Source organism: Phoca vitulina, unplaced genomic scaffold (genome assembly GCF_004348235.1).
Source record: "Phoca vitulina isolate PV1807 unplaced genomic scaffold, GSC_HSeal_1.0 scaffold54, whole genome shotgun sequence".
NCBI lineage: Eukaryota > Metazoa > Chordata > Mammalia > Carnivora > Phocidae > Phoca > Phoca vitulina.
Window position 1 is genome coordinate 1840525 of NW_022589757.1, and position 13806 is coordinate 1854330.

At 49.9% G+C, this 13806-nt stretch overlaps 1 protein-coding gene across 1 annotated transcript in view; it reads right to left on the reverse strand.

The window, feature by feature from the left end:
• Positions 1 to 13806, reverse strand: part of KIF26B (kinesin family member 26B) — a 444962-nt gene that overhangs the window by 92260 nt on the left and 338896 nt on the right. The window contains exon 6 of the mRNA XM_032389461.1: positions 2168 to 2374. Coding sequence (XP_032245352.1) covers positions 2168 to 2374 — 207 coding nt within the window. The remainder of the gene's footprint in view (positions 1 to 2167; positions 2375 to 13806) is intronic.

Genomic DNA, 13806 nt, shown 5'->3' on the forward strand with positions numbered 1-13806 from the left:
TTCGTAAGCCACAAGGAGGACCTGAGAGCAGAGGCCTCCTCTGTCCAGCTTCCTGCCCCGGAGGCTCACAGGGAGCTCACGGCTGGGGCGTGGAGGCTGACCGCGACCAGCAGCATGACCTTCCCGGCCTCAGCGAGGACAGAACAGTAAGAGCTCACGTGTTTGGAGCCCTCGCTAAGCTCTGGCTCTCTTCCACCAGGGGTCTCGTGTGTGTCGACTCCGTGGGTAGGATGGTGGGAGGGCACACCGCGCACGACACAGTTGAAGGGGAAGGATCCAGGAGAGCTGTCTCCTCAGGAGAGAGACTGTGAACGAGAGACTAATCTTTGCGCCTCGGTTTCCTTGTGCCTGATGTGAAGCACTGTATTAGGATACTGGCCATTTTAACAAAAGGCAAGCATTCCAAAGCCAGAGTGACTATAGCATTGTGCGTCTGGGCTCTGCAACCAAGTGTGAAATGTCAGTAAACAGGAGTAATAAAAATGGCTCTTTTTTCTGGAATAAATCTAAAACTCATTAATAGTCCACACTGAATTTAGGGTTTGCTTTGGGATGCTTACAACTTGGGGAGAATTGCTTTAGAAAAGTTTTTTAACTGTGTTAGTTAAATTATTTATAGGCCATTTATTAGACACAATGTCAGGGTTGGATGAGTGAGCCCATGGGCGGGCAGAACACACAAAATGTAAGAGAGAAACCATCGGACTGGCTTGTAAAGTGTTTTGTCTTTTCATGGTAAAACTCTTTGGGGAAGCCACCTGCGTGGCTCATTAATGAATGCAGCCTAATGTGCTGCGGGTCTGGTATCCTATCGGGGCCCGAGCGAGCACCACCACATCCCACACTCAGAAGCAGCATGGAGGGAATTAACAGGAGCCATTAACATCTTGTCTTCTTTAGGTTCTGCTATAGGCCTAAGTTACTCCGTTGTACCCCGTTTTGTATAAATCTTGGGAAGTGCTGGAAATTTGTCTGGAAGACAGAGCTGTCGGAGGCCAACATGCAGGCAAAGTAGGTCACCATATACCTATAACCTGGGTTATGTGTCTCCTAGAAGCTTCTGTCACGCCAACTCCTTCCAGATGAATTGCACCAGATGGTGCAACTGAATCTTCCAGTAGACATCTGTTCTTACTGGGATTGGCTCCAGGAGCTCTGGTCCAGGAATCTTGGCACCCTGGGCCCCCAAGAAGCTTCCAAATTATCGTCATTGTGGTATGGCCATAATTCTCCACCTGTGTGTGTGTGCCCCTTACAATGTGAATTTGCAACTCCTCCACTTAAGAGGTGGGGTCTCTTCCCACCCCTCTAACCCGAGCCAATAGAACGCAGCAGAAGCAATGTGCTCTCAATTCGGAGCCTACTTCTCAAGAGGCTTGTATACTTGGATCGGGCCATTGCCATGAGAGCAAGCCTGAGACAGCCTACTGGCTGATGAGAGACAACGTGGATTCTAGATCAGCCCAAAGCCAGCCAGTCCCCAAACATGTGACGGCATCTAGCCAAGACTGCAATCCATACGTGAGCCAAGCTGGAAACAGAAGAATGCTCGGCCGGCCCGTAGATTCATGAGGAATGATAAATGCTTATTGTTCTGAGCCACTGAATTTTAGGGTGGTTTGTAATGCAGCGCTAGCTAATACAGGAGCTGTCCTGAGCCTCTCTTCTTCCTCCACTCCACTCTACTGACTTGGGCCACGGGCCTGTCAACCTCAGCTTCTCTGCCTACCACTTGCCCTAGAAGCCTGCCTAACTCTAACCCAGCTCCTGGATGCCCCCAGAAGCCCAGGCAGGAGTGGGGTCCTCATGGACCACAGACACCACCACCTCGATGCAGGTGGTCCTGAAACTCCCACTTCTGCCTTCTGTCTCCCTGCTTCTGTAAGCCATCGGCTGATTGGCCCCCTCTTCCTTCTCTCCAAGGATATGTTTTGTTGCGATCCCGGCACAGAGATCCCACCCAAAGTCTGACACCAATAATTCAAAAGGACTGAGCTACTCAGTGGAGCTCTGACTGGTTTCCAGAAGTTGTAGGGATAGAAGAACCAACGCATCAGAGCGCTCTGGGAGACACCCTCTGGGCTCACAGGCCCTCGAGAATGGTCAAAGCTTCTCAAAACCAATCAACGTTGCCTGAGCCTGAGGGGGCGGGAAGGGCGACACACACCTGAGAAGCATCTTGTGGAAAAACAGCATCAAAGGCGAACATCTTAGGAGGAACTTGGTTGCCTCTCTTTTGGAAGACGTTTTGACCTCCACATGTCAGGGGGTCATACAGGGTGATCTGCTTCTTCCGTGGGTCCACCTTTAAGAAGGAGCTGGATTCTGAGGTATCTCGAGCCAGTGTGGAGCAAATGCGAAGCATGACTTTCACCTGCCAAGACACAAAGGCAGGACAGGACATGGAGTGAGATGGCTGGATGCTTCCTGAAGGGGCCGCCTCGTGGGCTCTGGAGATGCAAGCGTACATGGTGGCAGGGAACCTTCTGGTAAATGATGATGACCCTCAACGGGTCAAGGGAAAACCAGCTTATTTATAGCTACCAGTGGAATATTTTGATACGTCCATTGCTTTATTACAGAAGCGACACATCGCCTTGTCTTCTTATTAATATAAATTGACCATACGCTGGTGGCCCACTGACAGAGAAGACAAGGGAGTGTGGACGGCCGAGGGTTTGGGGCTGGTGTAGTTCCCTTGAAGAGAACTACTCGCAGATCAATAACCCACGGACATAAAAGTTAGCCCTGTAATTTACTCCTGGCCTCTGCTCATCAGGACTCTTGGAGACAAAAACCCACCGTGATTAGTGTCATCATTAAAGGCTGGAGAAATGGCCTGTTTTTAATGGCCAGCATTTGAAATGTGTTCCAAGGAGCAACAGTGATGAAAGATTTGTTTGAAACATGTTATTTGGGATCCCATTAAGTAACTGCGTAGAAGTTGTCATTTCAGGGAACAAAAGCGCATCTGGGCGGGAAACAGGAGCAGTGCGCGTAACCCGCTTCCCGAGTCACCGACCGGGGACCAGACGCGACCACGACTGCCCGCTCCACCCCTGCGGCCACGCAGAGCACGCATAGGAGGAGATTGCCTGCCCCGGAGCCCTACGGCGAGTGGAAGTCAGGCCAAAGCCACATGCACATGCGCATATACACACACACACACACACACACACACACACACACACACACACCTCTGCGGGCGCAAGGCCTGGGGCCTGGACAGCATTTGCCCCCTTCCGAGTCTCTGTCACTGTGTTGCTAGTTCAGTCCAAATGTGTCCAGCACCTGCTATATGCCAGGCCCTGGGCTAGGCTGGCACTGGGGATGTGAAGGCTGGTGATACACAGGGTGACAGACAGAGACAGGCGATTTTTGTAATACCACGTGGCGAATCCTGCAGCAATGTATAGGTTCCTTCTAAGCTCCTCTCTCTGTCTCGCCTTCCTCATTGGATCAATCGTCAGGTCTGATGAAATGGCAGTTGTGTGGTTTTGGGGAGGGGGGTTGTGAATTTTTAAATAAGTATTTCGAATGTGCAGAAATTCTCAGAGAATCATCTGGACTGTGCATCATGGAGCGAAGGCATCCTCCCACTTGTCTTTCCCCTGTCTTTTTCCCTGGATCTAGGGGCCCAGCGTCGCGGTGGAAGGAGCCCACGGCTGGGATGAGGTCGACCCTTTGGGATTCAAATGCTGGTTCTCCCACTGGGAGGTCATGTGATGATTCCTGCATTTCTAGGGGGTCTCTTGTGTGCCGGGGCTGTGCTGTCAGCTACGGGGCATCATGTTGTCCTCCTGAGAGGCCAGCACATCGGCATACCTGTCCAGATTGTACAGAGAGAACAGGTGTTCTAGAACTTACCCCCCATCCCTGAAAATGTAGGTGGTAAGGCTGGGCTCTGACCCCACCTCTGTCTGACGCCAAAGCCCACACTTTTTCCATCATGGCAACTGCTGCCTCCCCTATTTGGTCCAGCCTCTCGGAGCCTCAGTGTTCTCACCTGTGTAATGGGAACAATGAGGCCTATTTCATGGGACTGTGGGGAGAATGAAATGAATGGACATGTGAAGGACTGAGCCCAGGGTGGTGCTCGATTTCTTCTTCTCATCCTCCTCCTCCTCCCTCCCCCATACTGGTCTCCCTGTGGATGGTGACATCCTTACGTTCTCTCATTACGGTGTTAACGACGAGGTTTTAGAACCCAGCCCTGGATGCTGGGTACCATGAGTCACAAACAGGCTGCCACGGGGGGTCACTGCGGACAGCATGTGGTGGTAGGCGCTGGTCCTCACAGGCTCCTGCTAGTAAAACAGTCACTGCATATATGACCACAAATCACCCCATCTGTCTACCTTCCACTCAGGCAATTTTCTTGTTCACCGTGAATGTCTCTGATCTTATTTCAGTTCCGTCCACCCCTACAGCTCTGCCCTAGTGACGCAGGTGTGCTGAGGGCACGTATTCCGGTCACGACTTCCGGTAGGTGTCTGGGGGCCTCCGGGCGTTCTGTGAGCAAATCCCCTCGCCAGCCTCGGAGTGGTGCAAGTCAGGGATGAGGCCGCACCAGGCAGAACCGATGGACTCACATGGCCCGCTGCTTTTCTATTTCACAATTGCGCATGCGATTTCTAGGTAACCAGAGGTGCTGAATGTAAAATATGAGCTAAGCCAGGCAAGGGCCTGTGAGAAGCAGGAGAGAGGGGGCTGAATTTGCCAGGGGGAATGCTCTTGCATCCTAATGAAGTTCCAAGCCTGCACTTGCATTTCAGCGGACAGGCTGAAGATCCCAGCTGCGGGCCTGGCCAAGGAGGTACTCGGCCCTTTCCACACCCCTGAACTCGGGGTGGGGGGCGGGGAAATGCTACCCTCATTCTTTCCTTTGCAATTCATTTCAATAAATGGGTATATTTTTTCCCCCTTAGAGGAAGGAAATGGGGTTTTTCTGCTTGACTTCCTTGGTGTCATTATCCTTTCCGTCCAGCATTCCACTTCCTGCTAAATCCTCTGTAATTAAAGTGCTTCGAGATGCCACTTGTGAGCAAGACTGTTCCCCGGACTTCTTGCCAGGAGTTCTCATTTTGGGGGCAAACGCTGGTGGGTTCCTTCCTCCTCTGGAGGCTCTGGGCAGCGGAGAGGGTCCCTGCACTTGGGAACGTGCCCCCTTCTCCCGGCCCTCAGGGCACAGGGGCCTGTCTCTGATTCCAGTCCCAAAGGCAGAACCGGCAGAATGAGATCCAGAAAGCCAGGGCACACTCTGGCCCGGCATCCCCGTTCAAGTGACAGGAGACTGGTGCTTGCCTACCCAAGCCCTCAGGGGTCAGGACCCCACTTTGCCTCATTTATGTGATTGCTCAGGGGACAGTGGAGCCAGCCGTCCCTCGGGGCAGCCGTGGCCTCTGTGTCTTGCTCATTAATCATGGCAGCACCTCCCCCTGGATGGCATGAGGGACTCAGAGAGCATCTGTGCGAGACCATCAAGAGAGGCGGGGCCTGGCTCCTGAGCTGTGTGGACTCTCCATCAGAGCGGAAGACATGGCCGGACCGCCCCACGGCCTTCTGGGCGCTCGTGAGGGGCGGGCCCCAGCAGGCGCTCACTCTTGACTCTACACGTGATCATGAGCACGGGTGTTCCTGTCTGGCCCTAGTCACCAGGTACAAGCACATGGTACACCCCTGGGGGTCTCCTCATTGCCCACCTCTCAACCCAGAAGCTGTCCAGTGGGGGGCTTCCTTCAGACACTAAGGCAAAGGAAGGCTTTGGGCAAATGTGACCTTTGGAAGGATCTCTCACCACCCAGAGAAGACCACAGCTGGTGGTAAGGAGGTGGGGGAAAGAGAGAACACAATCACCATTCTCATGCAGCAGCTTTGTTTAAACTCCTTTGTGGGTCCCCATGATGCTCAACAGACACACGGGAAACAGTGACTGGTCCCCAGGTCATGTCTCAGCCCCAGCAAACGCTCAAGGTAAGTGTGTCAGGGGGTACGCTGTTTCCCCCCCAAGGGTAGAGGCTGCAGAATACACTAAGCACTAACACCTTTTACTTCGTTTACATTTTTATATTTTGAATCTCCTTACACTGATGTCTATGTTCACAAATTTTTAAGAATCAGGTCAGTAGAAATGAGTCAAGGTGAAGCCAGATCAACCTAACAAGAAACACCCTTTGCATCATCTTTGTCTTGATCCCAGAGGATCCGAGTTATTTCCAAACCTTCCATATCGATTCTTAAGTTCCTAACACATGTCTGGAAATGGTTCAAGGCAAATCAAACACCAATGTCTTAGGTTTGTCCAAATCCACCAACAAGAAGAAGAGCGAGAAAAGTGAACAAGTAAGATTGTCAGGGGGAGCGTAGAACAAAGGACTCACCCACTGAGACAGAACAGACAGAACGGCCAAACTGCAGAGCTGGTAGGCATCCCATGAGTCTGGCCCAGGACCCCACATCCCACCTACTGAGGCCGGCGCCTGCAGTGGGGGTGCTGGGGTTCCTCGTGACGAATGTAAGCCATGGAAATATCCACCACCCTGCCCTGGCAGGTGACCTTCTCCACCTCGGACGAGAGATAGCACGATTTCGGGCAAAAGGCAGAGTTGGCATCCCAGCCCTGCCTGGTGGCAGTGCAGGGTGGGGCACGTGCAGGCAGCCCCGTGCTGGTCTCAGTGCGCACCAGGACGCCTTCCCTGGTTTCTACATATTTTCAGATGGGTTCAGCTCTTGAGGGACAAATGAAGGACAACAGAAGGGTCCATTGCCTATCATGAGTGTATCTCCTTTCTAACAGTTTCCAGCATGCACCACAGTGAATGGGGAGCCCGGAAGCTGGGTTCTAGTCCAGATGTCACCACCACAGAGTCGTGTGGGCCTTGGTATCCTTATCCCTAAAACGGCCTGTTGTGCCACCCCCCTTGAAGGACAGTTGGGAAGCATACAAATGCAAAATATTATTCTCAAAAGAAAGGATGCATATCCCTCAAATCAACACGTAGAAAATAGACTTTTCTATATTAGATTAATCATATCAGAAGCCTTTCTACTAGGCTTAATTTTTAAAGATTTATTTTATCTGAGAGAGAGACAGAGAGAGCAGGGGGGAGGGGCAGAGGGAGAGGGAGAGAGAGTCTTAAGCAGACTCTGTGCTGAGTGTGGAGCCCGACGTGGGGCTCGATCTCATGACCCTGAGATGATGACCTGAGCCAAAACCAAGAGTCGGACATGTAACTGACTGTGCCACCCAGGCACCTTAGGCTTAATTTTAAAAATTAAAGCAAAAAATTCTTTAATGAGCATGCACATACATAGTGACATGAGAGATGAGATCAAATTATTTTCCTCCCCCCCCAACAAATTAAAGACGATGTGGTCTGCTTACATCTTTTGCAAAGGTAAGTAATCACTTAAATTTGATCTGAACACCTAAAATCGAGATGTAGTGTTTCCCTTATTTTATTCCTTTCTTTTCTGTCTTGATCAGATGAGCTGGATGTGCTCACGTTGTCTACTTATGGCACATTAATTCCTTCTGGAAGCTTCTCCAGGCTTTCCGACTGAGATGATTGGAGGGACAGGAGCTGTGAATGGTGTGTCCTCAGTATGCATTTTTCTCGACACACTCACTTTTCCAATCTACCAAGAAATTCAGCAACCCTCCGCATCCTTCCATGCTTAAGACATTCTGACAAATCTAGTGTAAAAGAGTTTGATGAAGTGCTGATTTCTAAAATGCACCACGAGGGATTAAGGGTGCAATTTTCCAGCTATTATTCAAAGAGCACTTTCCTCTTTATAACCTGGTTCTGTTGCTAACCCACCGCTCACCTGCCGACCCCCATTCGTATGACTTTCCTTCCCCCTTTTGATTTACTCAACGTGCCTACTTGACCTGACGGACGAGAGAGAGAGGCAAAGAGGTTCCATAAAGGAGCAAATTAAAGCTGGGCTTTACAAAAGGAGAAAGCTTAAATACTTCTCTGGTAAAATGTTTAGAAAGAATCTGAAATTGCTCTTTCTGGAGGCAGATCTTGATGATTTCACGTGACTGAAAGGCTCCAGAAGTTTCTTAGGAGGCTGTGGGAGGCATGGGTCAAACAGCAATGGTGTTGGAACGACCCTCATCCCGGGAGCTGTGCTCCCTAAGTTTACAGAGGGAGCCTTTAAACACAGCTGACAAAGTTGGGTTCCATCGAGGCATAGTTACCTTAAAGAACTGTAGATCCACTAACCACAGCTCAGTCGTCACTGATGGAACAAAACCAACTGGACTGAATTTCTTTGATCAAAACACAACGGTAATCCTCCGTGATCTAGTCAAGGGTCGTGGGGCTAGGCCCCTGGAGAAGGTCCAGAGCAATAGGATCTAGTGCCGAGTTTGGGGGGCAGGAGGTGAGTGCCCCCCACCCCGCCTGACTTATTCTGGGGGAGTGTCTACTCTGTGTCAACAAAATGAATCACTTTATCACTCACTTGGCACCTGCCATCTGTGCAGCGAATGTAACTTCTTCACAATCTTACAAATTTTGTATTTACAGAGGATTTTCTCATATCTTATTTCCATTTGATTCCCTGCAACAGCTTTATTGGGGAAATGTTAATATGATTATTACTAGCATCATCCTAGCTTTATGACCCAGGAGGCTTAAGTAACTAGGTGCTGGGCACTTAAGTGACTTGTCCAGAGCCAGCTGCCCGCTGAGCATCCCGGGTCAGATGGAGCCTCACCCCAAACCCAGCAGGGCTTGAACCCGTTCGGCCGGGCTGGGTCGGAGCTGAACCACCTTTGAGAGAAGATGCCTGCACTGGGCGACTGGCTTCTCAGAGGTGCCAGTGGGTGAGCATGTGGTGCCAGACAGCAAATAATGAGCCCCGATGCCATCAGAGAGGGAGGGGCAGATTTACATTATTAAAAGCCAGGCTGGGAAAGGTGAGAAGTGGTGGCACAAGAAAGCTTAAGTGTGAGACCAGAAAATGGAGCCCAGTAATGAGATGTGCTCACTAAACAAGTGCTTAGGGGATGGAGGAGGAGGAGGGAAAGTCCCCAGGCTCCTGGCTGGTGCATCTTTCAGCCCAGCGGGGAATGCAGCCTGGAGGGGAGTCGGCAGCCAGGGAAGGATCCCTCCCCAGAGAGGCGAGAGGCGCTGCACCGGGCCCCGCAGCCTCTGGGAGCGAGGTCCCTCACACCAGTTAGCAAGCTGGGGGAAAGCCGGCCAGGCTGGGAGGACGAGGACAGGCGTATTTCAGGAGCTGGGCTGGAGGCAGGGACTGAACTCACCGTGTATGCAGAAGGGGCCCCATCTCTTGTGCAGCGTATCTGGCAACATATTTCAGATGGATGAGCTGGTTTAAAAACACGTCCTAAGACACAGTCATTCTTGGGTCCAGAGTGGCGTGGGATATGGGGTTCTGAGGCGTCCCCGGAGATGAGCAGCTCCAAGGTTAAGGACACCCGCACGTCCTCCCTATGGCCATGTGGAGCGCAGCCTGGAGTCTGGGAGGCAGGCTGCCTGGGCCTGAGCTCTGGCTGTGCTGTTCACGGATGTGTATCTGTGCCCAAGTGACTTAACCTCCTCCATCCTGCATCTAGAAACTTGTCCTAATGAACACAACGCCCGGAGCAGGGCTGTTATGATCATAAAAAGAGCAGATGCCTACAGCACCCCTTACAACTGCACCTGCTACATAATGAGTGTTCAGTAAATCCCAGCTGTTAGGACTTTATAATACCTATATTATGTGATAGTACATCAATACGACAAAGTTTTAGTATTTCACAAATTTATAATATAAATTTAAAAATGACTATTGTTGAGGGTGTGAGTCTACTGGAAAGATCATGAACTTTGAGGTCAGATACCAGCTCTTTCTAGCTGTGTGACCATGAACATATTATTTGAACATAGTTTCCTCACCAGTATAGGGGATAATAACCATTCTCTGGAAGGACTTACGTGATTATTAGGCAGATAATCGCGCTATGCACTTGGCACAAAGCAGTCTCTACAGTGATTTACCGTCACCCTGAACCCACGTTCATGGCGGTGATGAAAGCTCATGCCCTCCGGAGCCCAGCACAAGGTCATGGCTCTCTCAGCAATTCCTTCCACCACCTTTGACCCAGGGCTTCCGCAGACCTAGTTACTAGACCCTTTCTGGTTTATGCCACACGCACCAGAGGCCTAGAGAGAGAAAGTGTCCCTCCGTGCAGACTTGCCCCGTGCCCCCCAATTCTTACAGATCCAAGGTGAAGCTCAGGATTTCCAATTTCCACCCACTCTTTCTTTCACCTGAGTTTTGGTAAATCCTGGGTAAGTGACACCTGGAGATTTTTCTGAATATCGGGTAGGAATACTGTTGTGGTTAGTTTGTGGTTACTGTGGTTATTTTATGTTTTGAAGTACCCATTCAAGAGACAAAATGGACTTTTTGAGCAAAGCGGCCGTGGGCACTCCTTACATTAGAATTCGTTCCGATGCACTCAGTTTGGCGTTTGGCACTTATTGTTAATAAGGGCCCATTTACCGCTAAAGCTCACTCATGTGTTATGACGGCAGAGCTAAATAGTAGATCTGTCGTTAAATAACAAACACTCAGGGAATGTTGCATCTGCGTCCGACAGACGCAGACCCCGTCTGTCACCAGGGAGGTGCTATCTGGTTTTGAAAACAACAGGACCAAGGGAAAGTTGCTTTCTTTTGCAGCCCACTTTATTATAAATATGAAAACCTCAGCGTGCTAACCTGACCCTTGATGTCATGTCTTCTGCACCTGTTGTGGGGTTCTCCCAGCCCCGGGGAATTCACCACCTCACTGCTCCCGGCCTTTGACCTAGGTAACTAACACCCGGAACTCTGAGAAGAAGTCAAGGAACCCAGTCTAGTGACCGTCTAGAAATACCAGCTCCAGATACACCACGGAATTCGGTAAGGCACCATAAGAAACCACCTGGTTATCCAAAACGCAGAGACAGGAGCCACGATCATCTAATAATTAGGCATATATCTTTCTGGCATTCATCCCTGAAGACCCTTTTCCATAGAAAGCTGTCATCTAGGAAGACTGTCTATGCAGGCTCCCAAGTTCCTGAGTATGTGCATCTCCCACAAGATGATAATCTTGCTTCCAGTAGGACCATGCATGGATGACACCTGAGCACAGCCTCGGGGTGCCAGTTTGGCCTGAGTTCTCAGAGCTTCCTAGGGACAGATGTCAGGTGAGCCAGATCAGAAAGAACCCCTCCGTTCAGCAGTAAGGCCTCTCCCGCCTACAGACTGCTTGCCTGGTGGTGGGAGAGAAGGCGTCTTTCTTGGCGCCCACAGGAAGGTGGGTTCGAAGCCGGGTGGGGAGTCCCCTCCTTAAAAAGCCATGATACACACACTCCAGGACTGGGCTCTTGTCCAGCCTGGAACCTAGTAGCGCCGGTTTCAGGCAAGAGAACACACATTGGAGGAAACTTTGGGGTCAAGAGGTTGAAATCTGGAACAGTCCTGGGTAAAATTTAGGAAGTCAGGTAAACTAACTTACATCGAAGCCTGACAAGTACTCGATGGATCACCACCCCGCACGATGAAGATGTTTAGAAGATGTTTTTCCAAACTAAATACTTTGTACTTAACCTGGACAATAGGGAGCCACGGACGGATGGAGAGTGAGACTAGCAGGAGGTCCCCACTGCTCTGCAGTAAAGCTCCAGGGGCCACAATTTCTCCATCTGAAAACCCCTCCAGCAGTCTTCCAGTTTGGGCTGCTATGGAGTTAAGGGAGACAATGCTCGTGCAACTTGCACTTTTATAATCACACAACATTCTAGAACGTGCTGACGATTTTTTCAGTGAGTCTCCGGCAGGGACTGGGTGGAGGACCCACAACTGTGCAGTTAAGAGCCTGCTGTGTGCGTGTGCACTTGGTGCTGGCAGCGGCCCCGTAACTTGACAAGGAGAATAATGACTCAGTCAAGCAACAAATAAATATTTATTAAAATGCCAATGAGCAAGGCACTTGCCTTACCTAGGGAAGCAAAGTATGCCAAAACATTTGCATTCAAGGAGAGAGCCGAAGACAGATGTGTTTCGGAGCTCTCAAGAAGAGGGAATGCTGTTTTACAGGAGTGTACCTAAATCCACGGCATGTAGGCTGCTCGGTTCCAGCCTCCGAACAGACTGTGTCGGGGTAGCCAGGGGGCTGCCTGGGGCAGAAACACCTCTCTGCTCCGCAGTGGGAGAGAAAGAGCAGCGTTGGCCCCTCTGTCCTCAGGATCACGTATCAGCTCACCCACTGGACGTTGCTCTTTCCTGCGTCTGGGTCAGACTCCCACTCAGTGACAAGGTGTCTAACGCGTAAGGGAAACAGCACAGATTCTTGACTTTGTGAGCTTTTATAAGGCAACTGGCCACTTGCTGTGGTCTCTCCAGGCACATTTTTGTTGAAGTGACAACAGTTAAGCACAGGTCCCCAGGAACTGACTTCACATCAGCACGCGAAGGGAAGCGCGTGTTGTCTTACTCAACAGCAGCAAACTACTCGAATTGAAACGACTGTTTAGACACAGATTGGGGGGTGGGGGCTCCCAGAGTTGCAGACTCGGTAGGTCTGGGGTGGGGCCTAAGAATCAGCATTTCTAACAAGACCCTGCTGATTTTGTTGCTGTGGGCACCTCACTTGAAGAAACACCGTTCCGTGGGTATGTTGGCTTCATCCTTGTGGAAGCATTCTCTCAGATTCCACTGGGAGTCCGAAACACTACTGGTGAGAATGTTACATTCTGGGGAAATGACAGTCTTATTAATTTTAAAGATTCTGGTACCTAACGAAAGAACATTATGGTGCTGTCAAAATGGAAGTGGCTTCTGACTCTGCTCCATAGTCAACTGGAGGAAAACTCTCGAGCTCTAAAGTGAGTAAGCGTCGACCTTAGTAAGGATCGCTAGGTTGAAGGGCTCTTCTTCTGAAAGTAGCCCTAGTCTTGGATCTATACTTCTCTGGTTCTGCAGCTCTCCCCTGCCCACCCCCCTGCCCCGCTTTTATTACTCATAAGGAGGCATAAACTTTCCACAACAGAATCCAAACCAACCCTTCCTTTAGGTTCTTTTCTGTTTCTCTTTCTTCAAAGAAATGATTATTTAGGATCATATACAAATTATACTTCTTAGGAAATCAACATTAAAGCAAATCAACAATTGTTCCAAGACCATTTTTCCTCCTAGAGAATGCTGTCCCGGCTCGGCAACACTATGCACATGCATGTGCATGCATGTGCTTGCGTGTGCATGTGTGTGTGTGTGAGCATGTGTGTGCATGTGCATGCATGCATGTGAGTGTGAGCACACTTGAGAATAATGTTGAACACCTGCATTTACAACTTCGGAAATCAATAAGCATTTATGGTCATTGAATAGAATGGTCAATATGAGTAGAATGGTCAATATTTATTTCATGTGGAAAATAGTTATTAAAATTCAAAAACTTAGGATCATTTCACCAGAGAAGGATCCTCTGCTTCTAGGTCATGGTTCATCCAGAATGATGTCTGAATTTGATGGAAATATTTCAGAATAGACTGGTCACTGAAAACACGTAATACCCGCTGGGTAGGGCAGAGGAAATGCTAATTTTGCTTTGTTGGGTAGGTGAAAACTCATAACCTTCCAGCCAGTGTTTCCAGCTTTGACGTTATCACAAGTGAGAATGATGATGTAACCCAAATCCATCTTGTAGTCCATTTAGGTACCAGAAGATCTTATTATGATTACTGTCCACTTCTAACACAGTCCAGATGGCCGAGGGCCCTCTGGTAGCATCAGG